At 39.2% G+C, this 17037-nt stretch overlaps 2 protein-coding genes across 2 annotated transcripts in view; one reads left to right on the top strand and one right to left on the bottom strand.

The window, feature by feature from the left end:
- Window positions 1–17037, top strand: part of LOC107650151 (olfactory receptor 9A4-like) — a 63785-nt gene that overhangs the window by 34080 nt on the left and 12668 nt on the right. The gene's annotated exons all lie outside the window — the stretch shown is intronic.
- On the bottom strand, window positions 3850–4791 carry LOC100011415 (olfactory receptor 6V1-like). Its single transcript, XM_001365270.5, has one exon. It carries the CDS (start codon window positions 4789–4791, stop codon window positions 3850–3852), a length of 942 nt encoding a protein of 313 aa, XP_001365307.3.

The raw sequence follows: 17037 nt of genomic DNA, 5'->3' as shown, positions 1-17037 counted from the left end.
TAGCTTTCTTTGTCATAAGTCCTTCAGAATTGTCCTGGATCGTGTTATTGCTGTTAGTAGGCAAAGTCTATCACATCGATCATTCCACAATATTGCAGTTACATTCCACAATATTGCAGTTACAATATTGCAGTACTGTGTATAATGTTCTCCTGGTTCTGCTTATTTCACTCTGCATTAGTTCATGGAGGTCTTTTCAGCTTTTTCTGAAATCATCCTGTTCATTAATCCTTATAGCACAATGATATTCCATTGCCATCATACACCACAATTTGTTCAGCCATTCTCCAATTGAGGGACATCTCTTTAATTTCCAGTTCTTTGCCACTACAAGAAGAGTAACTATAAATATTTTTGTACAAACAGGTCCTTTCCCATTTTTTATCTCTTTAGGATACAGATCTAGCAGTGGTATTACTGGATCAAAAGGTATGAATTCTTTTATAGTCCTTTGGGGAACCCTCCAGAATGGTTGAATCAATTAATAACTCTACCATCAATGCATTAGTGTCCCAATTTTGCTACATCACCTCCAATATTGATCATTTTTCTTGTCTGTCATATTGGCCAATCTTAGAGGTGAGAGGTGGTACCTCAGAGTTTTTAATTTACATTTCTCTAATCAAGAGGGATTTAGAACATTTTTTCATGTGATTATTGATAACTTTAATTTCTTCATATGAAAACTGCCTATTCATATCCTTTGACCATTTATCAATTAGGTAGTGACGTCTTATGAATTTGACTTAGTCCTTTCTATTTTTGAGAAATATCTTTATCAGAGAAATTTGTTATGAAATGTTTTTCCCTTTTTGTTTCCCTTCTAATCATGATTGCATTTGGTTTTATCTGTACAGCACCTTTTAAATTTAATATAATTTAAATTATTCATTTTAAATCATGTAATGTTCTCTATCTCTTGTATGATTATAAATTCTTCCCTTCTCCATATATATCTATCAATTAATGTTCTTCTTAAAAATTCTCTTCATATTTCTTTTTTAAGACAAAGTCTCTAGAAAGAAATTCTCTAAGAGAGGAAATTCTCTTTCCTCTTGTCCTCCAGTGTTTCTGTTCAGATAAAAGAAGAAGAATTATGTTCTACCTACCTTAGACATTTATTAGCTTTATAATCCTTGACAGTCACCAAACCTCTCTGTGCCTTAGTTTTTTCATGTATAAAATTAGAAGTTTAGGCAGCGAGGGCAAGCAGTAGATAGAGCTCTGGATCTGAAGTCAGGAACATTCATTTTCCTGACTTCAAATCTGATCTCAGATACTTATGAGTTGGATGATCCTGTGCAAACCAATAAACCTTACCTCAGTTTCATCATCTGTAAAAATTAGTTGGGGAAGGAAATGGAAAACCACTTCAGTATCTTTGCCAACAAATGGGATCATGACACAACTGAAATGACTGAACAACAAATAAACAAAATCCTTAATACAACCATGTATTTTATTTCTTTGTTCTGAAAAATATCACTGTTCCTAATAGTGAATTAGTTGGTCTTCCAAATCAAACTCTATCCAGCACATTAAAAAATCCCAACTTAATTTTCAAAGAATTTATTTTCCATTTAAAACAATATAGTATTCAACAAAAACTTTAAAAAATAAACCAAACATACAAAAACATTGAATTTATACCATAATTATTCAAATGTAGTCCTAGCTCAAACACATCCATGAGAAGCAGAGAAATTAGGGGGAGATAACTGACCTTATTAATGGACAGCATCTAAACACTCATATGTGCTTATCCAGCCCTGTTTTTAGGGGAATTTTTTGGGTAGAACTAAGAAGAAAAATATAAAAACAAAGAGGTAAAAAAGGTTATGTGGGCTGCTGTGAAGAGAGTTGCTAGCTTTTAAAGGATAGATCACCCTCTGGGACTGTTTACTGAGAATCAGATCCAAAAAGTGGCACACCAATGAAGGTTCACTGTGTATAAAATAGTCCACTCTCAGGCTAAAAAGAGCCACAAAAACCCAGACAAAGTGCTTTTCTTCTCTCCCCCACATTTTACACAAAGCAAAAGAAACCACTTTCTTTTTTCTATCAGAATCATTCACACTCTTGCTTCTCCCTAACTCTGTTAAGCAGCTTTGGAGCTTTTTGTACTTTTCTGTTCCTGTCTTTCTTTTTGTCTTGAGCTTTTAAACGTAAAAAAAAATGTTGAACAATCAAAATATGAGCTGTTTGATATGGTTACTTGTTATATAGAGTATAAGACAAAAGAAAAAGGTGAGGAGAATTCCTAATTCCAGAGAGGAATGACCATATTCATTAATTTATTTATTTTATAACCCTTACTTTTTTTCCTAGTAAAAACTATAAGACAGAAGGTTGAGGACTAGGAAAATAGGATTAAGGGAACTGCTCAGCATCATATAGCTAGGAAGCATTGAAGGATGGATTTGAATCTACATCCTCCCAACTCCAAGCCTGGTGCACTCTCCACTGTGCCACTTAGCTGCCCCAGAAATGACCATTTTTAAAGACTATTTTATGAGGTTCCAACAAAAGGACTGGCCTTAGGAGCTGAAATCATTAAGCCAAAAAGGAGGTGGTATTGGTGGAGAGAACTACTTGGGGATTTTTATAAGCCTGGAAAAACCTAAGACTCAAGTAACCCCCAAGTGGAACAAAAGAAAACAGAAACCATTCATTGGGAGATGCCTGAACAAGTTGTGGTATGTGATAGTCATGGAATTCTATTATGCTATAATACATAACAAGTAGAATGATTTCAGAAAAATCTGGAAAGACTTAAATGAACTGATGCAAAGTGAAGTGAGCAGAACTGTCCACAGTGATGGCAATATTACTTGATGAACAACTGTGAATGACCGGGTTATTCTCAGCAATGCAGTGATCCAAGACAATCTCAGAGACTCATTAAGAAAAATACAATTTGATTTCTGAGAAAGAACTAGTAGAATGTGAATGTAGACTGAAATATGTTATATTTCATTTTCTTTCTTTTTTTATTTGAGATTTCCTCCACAAAATGACTAAAATGGAACAAATATTTTACATGATTATATATGCACTCTTTTGAGTTGGACAGTATATTTCTCTCTAGAGAATTTGGAATTTTGAAAGTGAATATTAAAAATAGTTTTTACATGTAGCAGAAAAAATAAGATAAAAAGGAAAACAGAAAGCAAACACTGGAAGGTGAAAAAAGATATGGAATATAAGATGACTTAATATGAGCAAAGAATTCTTTTTCCACTACAAAGAAGAACAGGTAGTTAATAGAAAATAATGCCTTTATTAAGAGAGGGTAGTGAAGTGCTAAGGAAACTCCATTCACACAAAAGGCAGGTGAGACTGAGTTCCCAGGGAATGCTCACACAGGTCTTTCTGGTCAGGATGTCATAGACAGCTCAGTCAGCCTTGCTTATCAGAACTCCCTGGAATTATACAAGCATCGTTCCAACATTCATGCACATAGGGGACCTGCATGAATAGAAAGATGGACAGTTCCCAAGACAAGAGAAGACTGATTTCAGATACCTGAACATCACAATAACTGAGATGTAAATAGAATTAGTGCTTATTGTATGCCCCATTCTGCCCAACAAACAGAGGGCAAGATGGGTATCAAAGCCATGAAGCCATGTGGGTGGGCACAGAGAGAGTTTTGCCTGTGGCAATGGGGAGATCTGGGACAAAGTGGTAACAGTGTTCATGGATGGTATGGATGGAGAAGAGAGAAGATACTACCTCATGGTACCATCATGACTTTTGCTGATCTGCCTTCTCATGAGGTGCTATGAATTGTCTCTTTTCTTTGCAGTTAGACCCTAATATGTTTGTAGATGCATTCAATCCTTCCATTCATTTTGAATTCTTCAGATTTTTCAGCTTCTGCATCTGTCTCCAGATAACTGCCTTGACGGTCTCATTGCGGAAAGTGAAGATTAAGGGATTGAGGACAGGGGTCAGAATATTTGTGACTAAGACGACAAACTTGTTTGTTTCCACAGAGTGAGCCTTGCCAGGTTGAACGTAGACAAAGATTGTGCTGCCAAAGCCAATGAAGACCAGAGTGAGGTGAGAACTACAGGTAGAGAAGGCCTTTTGGCGGCCACTTGCAGAAGGAATACGTAACACAGTGGTCACAATATAGGCATAAGAGATAAGGGTGATCAGGAAAGAGCTGAGGACAAAAGCCAATGACAATATGAAGTCCCAGAATTCTAGGAGGGATGTATCTGAGCAGGCTAGCTGTAGCAGGGGAGCATTGTCACAGAAGAAATGGTTAATGATGTTGTTATGGCAAAAGGAAATCTGTATCAGTGAAAGAACAGTGGGCACCATGGCCAGAAAGGGTGCTGCCCAGGCTGTTCCTGCTAGAGAGAAACATACTGTCCAACTCATAAGAGTGCTGTAGCGTAGAGGGTGGCAGATAGCCACAAAGCGATCCAGAGCCATGTCTGCCAGGATGAGGGAGGTGGTAGAGCCAAAGGAGAAGTAGAAATAGAATTGGACCATACAGGAGGTAAAAGAAATTGTCTTAGTGGAGACAAGGAGGTCTGAAAGCATCTTGGGCACTACAGTTATGGTTACCAAGATGTCTAATAGAGCAAAATTTCCCAGGAAGAAGTACATGGGGGTATGCAAATGGGCATCAGCCAGGACCATTGCAATGATGAGAATATTTCCTAAAAGAGCCAGAAGATAAAGCACCAGGAAGGGTCCATAGAGCAGAACCTGCAGCTTGCCAAATGTTGAGAATCCCAGTAGTATGAACTCAGATGGATGGCTCAGATTTCCCATATTTTCTGTTCAAGGTCACCTGTATTTAAAAGAATAAATAAAGAGTTTTGGGGTGAGGGGAAGGAGTTGGAATGAATAAAGATCATAGATGAACAAGACAACAGCAGAAAAGAGAAAGAAATAAGAGAAGGAAAAGAAACAAAAGTAGATTCAGAGAAAGAAAAATATATAAAGAGGAAAAATAGAGAAACATCTTTAGAGAAAATGGGAAATAAAAACACAGAAAGAGAAAGGAAAATACCAAGAGAGATATTAGAAATAGAAGAGTGATTAAAGAGAGAAAATTAATCAGAGTCCTCAAGGGGCCCATGCACATTGTGATTTAGGTTTGGAGATATCTTGTCAACGCAATTGAGTGGCTAATATACTAACTTCTTGGAAGCATACTTCTGTGATGTGGCCCTCTCTTTGTAGAGAGAAATTCCTTCCTATTTCTCTTCAGTCAACCTCAAAGTTTACTAGTGTTACTGAACTGAGGGCAGCCAGAATATGAAATCAATGCACAAAACCCCTTTGGGTTGATAAGAAGAGGTCAGAAAGATCATTAGTCCAGCTTTCTATGTGGATTAAAAGAATTTTATCGAAACTCAACTCAGTAGATGGCAGGTCTACTTTTCTTCTGGTCTCTTTTGGAGGCACACATTCTATCATGAAATTTAAAATCTCCTTCTAGTAATAGAGACACCTAACTTTTCCTTATTATTCATCAAGTTGGCTTTTTGTTATTGATGATGCTAATGTTAACTTTCCCAACCAACCCTTTATCTCCAACTACATCCACTCCCTAATGCATAGTTGGAAATGTGCTTATTCATGTTTGTATACACATTTGCTTCTATGTTAGCATGAAACTCCATATTGACCATTATCACATTTCATTTCACACTTTAAGAATTTTTAAACTTCCAGTCACAGTAGCTCCAAAGTACTAATAACCTAGAAGGTGCAGCAACATAACTAGTTCTTAAGGATCTAAGTCAATTAGAATAATAGTAATAGAAGGGATCTAAAGACATTGCATAGATGTGGAAAATTACTAAGAGAAGTGCCACAAATACTGTGGATACTTAATATGTGCTAAATATAATATTTGATCAAAGTTATAATACATTGAGTATCCTGTCGGTTTTGACTATTTCATGGGAATAACTATATTATATTGATGAAGTCTAATGAAATCTGAGATTGAATTCTCTCACTTGTAAATCTATTTTACCATCACCCTCCTAAACCTATTCTTCATCCTTACCAAAGTTCCTATGCCTTCCATTCTTCAGTATTTTCCTGGTTCATCATCTTTAATCTGAATTCATGCTTCACATTTTTTCCACCTTGACCCTATATATAGTTCAAGTTTATATTGTCCTCTACCCTTGAATCCTTAGCCTTCTGATCCTATCTCATTAATCAGGTCTGGTCAATTCCCAATCCTGAATTATAGAGGGAGAAAGTCATCTAGCCATTACCATAAGGGCCCTACATTCTTGTTTTTCTAATGTCCCAGCAAAGGACCTAATTTTGTGCTTTTGAGAAAATAGAGGCTTTAACTTAAGTCTTCCATTTCCTAATGCCACCATTCTATCTCTTTTCTCATTTTTACAGTCAATCTTGAAGAAATAACTATTTTTTTCCTTTTGGTTTCGACTTACCCTTCACTAAATTCTCAACTTCTTTTCAGCCTGGCTACTTTACTTCACCATTCAACTGTAACTTCTCTTTCCAAAGGTATCACTTAATTATTAAGTGAAACTCTTTTTCTTAATCCAGAACCATCTTGATCTCTGTACAACATTTGATAGAGCTGAACATTCTTTTCTTCTGTATATTATCTTCTCTATAGGTCTTCAAGGCATTGCCTTCTGACTCTCCTCCTAACTAGATAGCTAGGTGGCCTGGTAAATAGAGCACTGGATTTGGAATTAGGAAGAATGGAATTCAAATCCAACCTTGAATATTTACTAAATGTGTGATGATGGACAAGACATTTTACTTTTGTCTGCCCAAGTTTCTTTACCTGTAAAATGAGGATAGTAATAGCACCTTTTCCATGTTGTTGTAAGAATAAAATAGTACTTCTAAAGTATTTGAAAACCCTTAAAATACTCTGTAAATGTAGTTACCATCATTTGTCCAGCCACTGGCTTTTAAATTTCTTTGAAAGAATATCATCCATATTCTACTACCTATCCAACTCTTTATGACACATTTTTCATGAGGGTTTCTTTTCTCTCTTTAGACTTTCTCAGTGATCTCATCAGCTCTCATTGACTCACTTAGCATCCCTTTTCAGGTAACTCCATGATCCCTTATTTATCTCCCAAGGTCTAGTTGCCACATCCCAACTGGACATTTCTAACTGAATTCTTTTACACATAATGAACTCAATATGTGCAAAACATATATGGTTCATTGTCTTTCCTCCAAAACTCACCTCTCTTCCTGACTTCCCAATCTCTATATAAACATGATCATTTTGTTAGGCATCCAGTTTTGCAACTCCAGAGTCCCCTGTCTTTATTTTCTTTCATCTTCCACTCCATATTCAATAGTATAGACTCTGTATATCTCTTTCCACCTATTGTGAACACTTTCCAATTATTCTCCTTATATCTAGCCTCTCCCTTCTCCAAATCAAATCCCATCAAGTTAAAAAAATATTTCTAACACACGAGTCTGACCATGTCACCCTGATGTTCAAGAAGTTCCATTGGCTCTCTTTTGTTTTAGGACAAAATAGAAATTCCATCATTTGGGACTTACTGCCCTTAGAAATCCAGCTTCAGCCTACTTTTTCAGAATTTTTATGTATTAATACCTTCCACCTAGGCTATATTCCAGTCAAAATAGATTGCTTACTTGACCCTGGATATAATATTGCATTTCTGGTCTCCAGGCTCTTGCCTAGTCTATTACTCATGTCTTGGACATACTCTTTCCTCACCTTTTTTTAGAATTTCTAGATTCTTACAAAGATCATCTCAAATGCTGTTTCATACATAACACTCTTCCTCATCATTTGCACACAAGTATGTTTAGAATACATCCTTGAGAACAGGGAGTATTTAGTGCTTTCTTTTTTTTCTCTCCAGTATTGGTGCCTTGTACACAGTAGACACGTAATGTTTACTGATTGATTAGTTGATTTTTCTGTTTTGTGGAGGAATTGCCAACATATCATCTTATTGATCTCTCTGGATTTCCTTTAACTACCTTGGGAATTGTTTTCACCTCAGGATAGTGGAATCTATTTTTAATAAAAAGATGATTTGTTTGAACCCTTGAACTCTGAGTGATCTATAGATGCCAAACTTTGGACAGATAAAAACCTTTATAGGGACAGTAGATGTTTCAAAGAAAGCCATCAATAGAAATGATAAGATGGGGGACAGTCTTGATAACTTTTGGAGTATAGTAACTCAAAAAAGTACAAGAAAAAAGATGTGTTTGCCTGAGAAATGATTATTGTTAAAAAGATTACTACCATGTTATACATATGTGCTCTCACAATCCTTCAGAAAAGTAATATAATCTAGTGGCAAGAGGAGTGGATTTGGAGTTAGTAGATTTGAGCTAAGCTACCAATGCAACTAGATGGCTCAGTGGATTGTTTAACCTCTGTTAGGAGCCAGCTAGGTGTCTTAGTGGATTGAACCTTTGTCATAGAGTCAGAAAGATCCAAGTCCAATATGGTCTCAGACACTAGCTATATGACCCTGAATAAGTAATTTCACCTCTATTTTCCTCAATCCAATGGAGAAGAAAATGACCAATCTCTCCAGTATCTTTGACAAGAAAACAGCATAATGGGCTTTTAAAGAGATTGACATGACTGAACTACAACTATTTCTCCTACTTTCCAGGTCTGTGACCTTTGACAAATTGCATGACCTCAATCTATTAATCTATTAAATGAATAGTTTTAGATGTTACCTGAAGTTTATTTTAGATCCCAAAATCAATTAGCATAATTCACTTAATGTTTTCTTTCTCTTCTGTAAAATGGGAATAAAATACATGCCCTGTGTGTATCACAGAAGAATCATAAAATGAGATAATGACTGTAAAAGTGTTTTATATTCTAGAGTTTATCATTCACCCATGCAGTTTCTCTGGTATATTATGAGACTTAAATATTATGAGAACAAATGTTCTTATTGCCCAGAAAGGTATTTTGAGGTTCTAGAAATTTTGACTTAAAGCCCATCAATTTTCAGACTGATAATGGGATTAACTGAAGCTGAATAGGATCACTTCATTTTCTAGAATGAAATAACTTTGCAAAATGGAACACATTAGATTGTCTATTCCTCTTTTTATGTAGTTCTATAGCCTAGAGTCAAAGGGTCCTGAGTCAGAGATGAAGGTCTTCTAAAGTGCCACAATCCCTTGAATAACCTCAGTGCCCATCTTGCTCAATGTTAACTATGAACTCCATGCCTAACACTAAGTCAAATTTTAGTGAAAGCTCCTGACTTCATAGTACTGTTTGGCTGGAAACTAATCCACAGTTCAACCAGTTGAACTAATTGAACCTGCATGGGCTTCATCCTATTGAACCTCTCAGCTAAGTGTTCCCTCAAAGACCTTCCCTTTTACTTACCTCTGGTGTCTCCTGGTTAGCTCACCAAAATTTCTTTTGCTGAGATTTAAAGTTCATTGTCCTATGTAGAAGGAATTCTTCAGTGGATGAAGGAAGGGGAGACGAAATCAGATTCATGTAGGGCCAGGTCACACATTCCCCTCTTCCAGTGGAAAAAGGAAGAAGTACACCAAAATAAAATACAACAAAAGACCTGAATGACCCAAATCTTTATGGTGGACTCTGCTTAAAACCGCATTGCCCCTCACAGACATGTCTAAAGGCAATGTCCATCTAGGTATAGAAGAAGAGAGATGAAATTGTAGGAGGCCAGATGGAAAGGATGCTTACTGAGACAAAGGCTACTTCTCTTTGAACTCTGACTTTACTTTTGTTAACTTTGTTGTAAGCCTTTGTTAACTGCTTTATCATCTTCTTCCCAGATGTCGGCTGCCTTCTACCTGGTTCATTTTCTCTCAATTCTCTCATGTGTGTTAGGAAGACCCTGATTACTTAGTACAAATTAGCAGGAATCTGGGCTGGCTAGAAATATATTCTCTTTCTTAGTATATTCCTGATGAGAATAGGAAATAGATTCAGAGTCTTTTGGAGCCTTGGGCACAGTTGTTTGCCATCACTTGTACTAACTACAATAGTCAGTTATCTTGTAGATTGCTGGAGGAAACTCAAACAGGGTAGGAACATCACGAGGAAATCATCATGGGTTAGTCAGCACTACATAGAGGGTAAATCATTCTCAGCATCACTTTCAGTCTTATCCAATAGTGAAGAACCCAATATAGGATAGTCTCTCAGTTAAAATCAATAGAGAATGCTCAGAAGCAGCATTTATCTCCATGAACTTTAGAGATATATGATGGTGTTATTCAGGAACTTTGGACTGGTGTGTGTGTGTGTGTGTGTGTGTGTGTGTGTGTGTGTGTGTGTACGCATAAGAATTTTCATACTATGTCAACTATGTGACTAACTAGAGAAGAATGAAGTAAGTAGGCTGAGAGGCTGGACAGTAACCACCTTTGAAATGAAGCTCCTTCTCTTTGCCCCACCCAAGAGCTTCTGGTTCCATTCTTCAGGGGAATTGAGAAAATGGAACTACTGAATTCTAGCTACAGAGGAGCCCTTGAATGTCTCATGGGATTAATTACCTCCAGAAAATGTTATCAGTTTTGAAAGAGCAGATCAATCTCTCTCTTACCCTTCATGGCCAAATGTTAAGAAAAAAAGACTATATGTAAGGTTTCAACTTTTTCTCTTCCTTTGAATCCCTTTTTATTCCTTATTATTTATTTTTATATTTCCTTGTTATTTATTTATTATATTTCTATGTATATATTCCTTATTATTCTGTTGAATTTTTCCCTAAAAATTCATGAATATCCCAATCTTAGAACCTCTTTTCTACCCCCATTCTCTGCTTCTCATTGTTACATGGCCTTATACTAGATACTTTATTCTCCATTGGGTCCTGACACACCATTTTTTTCCCTAGATCTCTAACCTCTCACTCTCTTTTATCTTCCTTAATTTCTGTCCTTTCTCTGGCAATTTAAGATGGGTATTCTCCAAGATATTTCAATCAGCATTGTTATTTTTCCTCTCTATAGTCTTTCCCTTGGAATTTACTTGATCTCAACTACCTCTTCCATAAAGAAAAGTCTTAGTCTTTATTTCCATTCCTAATGTCTTACTAAACTCCAGAATCATAGTTCTAGTTTTCTACAGGGATAATATTACTTGAATCTCTTTAAAATCATTGTATAAAAACCAATTTTTTAAATCTTTTTCTCCAAAACTTACTCTTTCAGATTGCACTACTTCTCTCAGTCATATTACCATTCACACAGTCTTCATGTTCTTGGACATGAATTTAATTATTTAATCCTATCCTATCATGAAGTACATGAACCCTAAGCTATGAAATATTCTGGTGAAGAATCTCATTCCCATGGAAAAGATGATAAAACTCTTCCTCTTGGTAGAGAGTTGGGATACCATTGATGCAGTATTTTGTACACAATTTGGCATAGAGGTTGTATTTGTCTGTTTTGCTTACCTGTCTTTCTTTGTTAGGAGAAGGTTTGGGGTAGGATTATGCATATTGGGATGTGATTGTCATGTAAATTCTGAAAGGCATGAATAAATTTTTAAAAATGACTCCAAGGCTGCATGTACCTGATGAAGATACCACTCTGGACATCTGCTTTATTAAAGTTAATTCTTGATAAGAAAGAATGACTCTTGTTTCTTGACTCAATTCATTTTAGCGTTCAGTGTTGCATGGCAGGAAAAGTTCCACACTCATGAGATCTAATTTCTAATCCCCCATTTCTAATTAATTCTATAACTGTGCAATTAATTTTTCCTGTTTGTACCTAAGCTTCCTCAACTATAAAATGAAATGCCAGAACAGATGATTTCCAATTTCATTCCAGTTATAAAATGATTCCTTTTATGTCAGTCAATATTAGTGTAGCATGAATACATCAGAACTTGGCCATGTCTGCCTAAGACCATGCCAATGTTGACAAAACAGCAATATTTACTGCATATGAAGCCAGTTCTTTTTCCTTGCCAACAAAAGATACCTTATCTTTTCTGTTCATCGTACACTTAGGAGATGATATGGGTGGGTAGGATATGGGACACAACACATAAAAGGGAGATAGACATGGGTAGGTTTCATGAAAGGGAAAAGACAGAAATATATATATAGTAGTCTCTCGGTGACCGAGAATGACTATTATTGTCTTTGTGCAGTTTCGTCTACGGTGTACCCTCATGTGGCTTTGAAGTCCAAAGACTGAGGTGCAGAGTGTGTGGCACTTGGGGCATGGGACTCCAGTTGTTATGGGAAGTGCGGTTGTGGCCTGGTGTCGGTGTTCACGCGCAGCAGCAAGACGTCAGCGTCGCTCATCTTCAAAGGTGGCGGTGGCATGGTTAATGTGGATTCACCAGATGCTTCTGTCAGAGGCAGCGAGTTCTAGTTGCTTTGGTGTAATGCCAGCCCACTTCAAGTTGGACTTTAGCTGATCCTTGAACCTTTTCTTTGGTCAGCCTTGTTTCCTGAGTCCAGCTGACAGTTCACCATAGAATACTTGTCTTGGTATTCGCTGTGGGTCCATGCGGATGATGTGTTCAGACCATTGTAGGTGGGTTCTGAGGACCATGATTTCGATGCTGGTGGAGTTGGCTCTGTCGAGGACTTCCTGATTGGTGATTCGGTCCTGCCATCTGATCCTCATGATTGATCAGAGAGAGCGTTGGTGGAATTGCTCCAGCTGTTTCATGTGCTTCCAGTACAGTGTCCATGTCTCACACCCGTACAGGAGCAAGCTGAGGACCACTGCGTTGTACACTTTGAGCTTCATCGCAGTGCTTACACCTCTGTGTTGGAGGACTTTGCAGTGCAGCCGCCCAAGTGCCTGGCTGGCCTTTTGGATCCTGGCATTAATCTCGTGGTCTAGGGACCCATCGTTGGCAATGGTGCTGCCCAGGTACTTGAAGGTGTTGACGTTAGAAAGCTGTGTGCCATTGATTATAATGCATGGCTGGTTAGTTGGCCTTTCTGGTGCAGGTTGGAACAGCACCTCTCTTTTGCTGAGGCTGATAGTCAGGCCAAACAGTTTTGTTGTGGAAGAGAACCTGTCCACAATGGTTTGAAGATGATTTTCTTGGTGGGCCATGAGAGCACAGTCATCTGCAAAGAGAGCTTCCGGATGAGTCTCTCTGTTGTCTTTGTTTTTGCAGTCAGGCGGCGAAGGTCAAATAGCGAGCCATCCAGTCGGTATTTGATGTAGATGCCCAGGCCTAGATCCATCACAGCATGTTGTAATACTTGGGTGAAAAATAGGTTGAATAGTACCAGAGCGAGGACACAGCCTTGTTTCACGCCATTGGAGATGTTGAAGCGATCGGAAGTCTCTCCACCAGATAGGACTTCCCCTATCATGTCGACATGAAAGAGCTGGATCAGTTTGACAAATTTTGCTGGGCAACCAAGCTTGCTGAGGATCACCCACAATGTGTCCCTGTTCACTGTGTCAAACGCCTTTGTCAGATCTATGAAGACAATGTAGAGACTCAGGTTCTGCTCAAGGCATTTTTCCTGCATTTGCCTCACCATGAAGACCATGTCGATGGTGCTGCGATCTGGTCGGAAGCCACATTGTGATTCAGGCAGGTTCTGCTCTGAAACAGATAATTGGAGTCTGTTGAGTATAACACGGGCGAGGATCTTTCAGGCAGTGGAGAGTAGTGAGATGCCTCTGTAGTTGTCACAGGCTGCTTGTGAGCCTTTGTTCTTGTATAGGGCTACGATGGAGGCATCTCTGAGTTCTGGGGGCATGTCTTCCTCTTCCCATATGCTGGTCAGCACTATGTGGAATGCCTGGAGCACCTTTCCATTTAAGGCCTTGTACACCTCAGTTGGGATCCTGTCTTTACCGGGTGCCTTGCCTGCACTCATTTGTTTAATGGCTTTTTTGGACTTCCTCTATTGAAGGAGGGACATCAAGTTGTTCAATGGAGCGGTTTTGGGGGATCTGGTCAAGGGCCCTTTGGTAGACTGAAAAGGGTCGGTTGAGAAGCTGACTGAAGTGTTCTTTCCACCTGTTGCTGATGCCTTTCTTTTATCTTTTATGAGAGTGTCACCATCAGAGGATAGCAAGGGAGTGGTGGTGGGTTTTGATGGTCCATAGACAGTCTTGAGGGCACTGAAAAATTGTTTATAGTTTTTCATATCAGCAAACCGCTGGATTTCTTCTGCCTTTTTTTCCCACCATCAGTCTTTCAACTTCCTGATCTCACGCTGCGCCGTGGCTTGGAGAAACTTGAATCTGTCCTTTTTAGGAGCAGAGTTTGGGTTATTTTGCCACTCCATAAAGGCTTTGTTCTTCTTGCTCAATAGGTCTTCAATAGCAGTGTTGTTCTCGTCGAACCAGTCCTGGTAGTTGTGTTGTTTTGGGCCTAGGACTGCCTTTGATGTTTCCTTCACTGAGTCTCTGAACTGGTTCCATTTCTCGGTTGAGCTTCCAGTGAGTGGTCCCTTGGCAGACAGCTTGTTGTCCAGGCAGAACTGGAATGTTTGCAAATAAGATGGATCTCTAAGACAACTCACGTTTTAAAATGTGTGAACTATCTGGGCGCATTTTGGATGGCAAGGCTCAATGCTCATTTGAAGAGTCGCTCTAACCAATCGGTGGTCTGTCCATCATTCAGCTCCTCTCATGGCTCTGGTGATCTGTACATCCTGAATGTCTCGCTGGCGTACAATGATGTAGTCAATGAGATGCCACTGTTTTGATCTTGGGTACATCCACGTTGTTTTATATTTGTTCGCCATTCTGAACACAGTGTTCGTGATGGTGAGTTCGAACTCTGAGCATTTGCTGAGTAGCAGTAGGCCGTTGTTGTTCATTTTGCCCACGCCGTGTTTGCCGAGCACTCCTTTCCATCTTTCATGGTCCTGGCCAACGCGGGCATTGAAGTCTCCCAGTAGTATCAGCTTGTCATTTGTGGGCACTGAGTGCAGGATGGCACTCAGGTCAGAGTAGAACTGCTCGATGGTCTCCTCTGTGCTGGTCAGTGTTGAGGCATATGCGCTGATGATTGTGGCATACCCGTCTTTGCTGAGAGGCAAATGGATCTTCATGAGCCTCTCACTGATGCCCACAGGCAAGTCTGGCAGCTGTTTGAGCAAACTGGTCTTGATGGCCAGGCCAACACCGTGGATTCTGTCTTCATTTGAGGCTCTACCTTTCCAGAAGAAGGTGTATCCAGTGGTGGGTTCGCTGAGTGATCCCTCTTCTGGTAAGCGTGTTTCACTTAAGGCTGTGATGTTGGTGTTATATCGTGCCAGTTCTTTACCGATTAGAGCTGTTCTTCTCTCAGGTCTTGGGGTATTCTCTCTATCAAGTAATGTCCTGATGTTCCATGCTCCTAGTAGGGGTTTCTTTGTATGTTTTCTTTGATTTCGACCACTTAAAGGGCTGACCCGCCAGTCACGGTGTGCTGACCAGGTGTTTGTAGGGCAGGCAATGTTTGGGACACCTTTTCTAGTCCCCTCCCTTGATTAGGGTGAGCAGTGCTGTCCTAGAGAGGGCTGCTCAGTCGCCCAGGATGCTGCCGAATGTCCCTGCTGCCCACAGGGCCGAGTGACCACTGGTCCGTGGGCCACCTACATGCAGGATCGTGACTACAACTGTCAGTGGTCACCTCCACCTGTTGCATCGCCACTCCCCCATCGCCGCAGGTCTTGAAGAGGGTGGACGGGGTTAGGATAGATGAGTGTGCACGAAGATACTTGTGCGTGAAAGAGATTTAAGTGGAAAAGCCGATGCACAGAGACAGTCCCACTCTCTCGGCGTTGGAAGCCTGGGTCCAGTGGCACGAAAAATTGTTACATCTGGAGACTTCCTCAGCTGCATTGGATGGCCTTGTTGTCCTTTGTGCTCCAACATGCCCTAAGCACTCCACAGTGCTTTGCTGCGTCACCCTCTCAGCCGTTGAACCTTCTTATTGTTTTCTTCCGTCTGTTCAGCCGAAGTAGTCTTCACATGCTGGGTGAGCAAAGCCCTGGTTCACCAGGAGTCGATGACCCGATGGCTACCCTCACAAGGTTTGGCCTGCCTGTCGAAGCCGTTGCCCGGGGTGTGGCCGCTGCCGCATGCTAGCAGCTACTGGGAGCCACAAGTGAGAGCTGGGTGTCAGGTGGGAGTCAGAGGCTGGAGAGCTGCCCTAGGAGGGCACGACAAGCCCTCTATACCAGAGATACTACCCCTCCCTGAGCACCCCATACACCCCTCCAAAAAAAAGACATAAAAAGAGAAGTCAAAGGGGCAACTTGCAAAGTAACTTTCAATAGAGGGGCACAGAAATAAAGATATTTCCCCCTTCTTCCTTTTGGATCATGTTAGATTCTTACTGGAATGTAAAAGTAACACCTCGATAGTCAAATGAAACTTAAAATGGAGGAAATTTATGAGCCCCTTAGTGCTTAGGGAAAATGAGACAGCTTTGATAAATGATAGGGGAGCGAATTCTCTTTGAACACTTGAAATCAAAGGAAAGGAAAAATATAAAATCACACTTTCTGAGGAAACTACAAGAAAAGCAAGAAAGAACAAGAAAGAAGGGGAAATGACTATTCTTCAATAAACATACATATGGATTCAAGATACTGAAAATATATCATTATTGTTCCCTTTTACTTTTAAACCATGGAGGTCTCCAATAATTTTTATATATTCTTTTGTATCTGTATTTTCGTCTGGTCTTGCAAATATTTATTGCTTCTCTATGAAGCAAAATTAATGGTCACCCTCACATGTTTCCTTTGTTGGGAAATCATACCTCTATCTGGCACTAAATCATTCTTTTATTCATTTTTATGCTTGGTTTGTGGGAAATCAAGAGCCATATTTTCATACTTTGTCATATTACTGAAAGTGTACCATATCTCCCATTTAATCAAATAGCATTAAACTTTGAACTAGTTTATTTTAAAAATTATAAAATAAACTGAAGATACTACCTTTCCTAAAAGCTTTCACTTGCATCTCTTTTTTTGTTTGGCTTATATAAAAATCAAGGTTATTTGTTATACAATCGATCAATAATGAAACAAATTGGGGTGGTGGCCCAGGTCA

Source organism: Monodelphis domestica, chromosome 5 (assembly GCF_027887165.1).
Source record: "Monodelphis domestica isolate mMonDom1 chromosome 5, mMonDom1.pri, whole genome shotgun sequence".
In the NCBI taxonomy this organism is placed as follows: Eukaryota; Metazoa; Chordata; class Mammalia; order Didelphimorphia; family Didelphidae; genus Monodelphis; species Monodelphis domestica.
Note: the sequence above shows the minus strand (reverse complement) of the source record. Positions and strands in the feature narration are given on the sequence as shown.

Coding starts and splice junctions, on each gene's coding strand:
- LOC100011415 (XM_001365270.5), bottom strand. CDS start 4,791: ATGGGAAATCTGAGCCATCCATCTGAGTTCATACTACTGGGATTCTCA.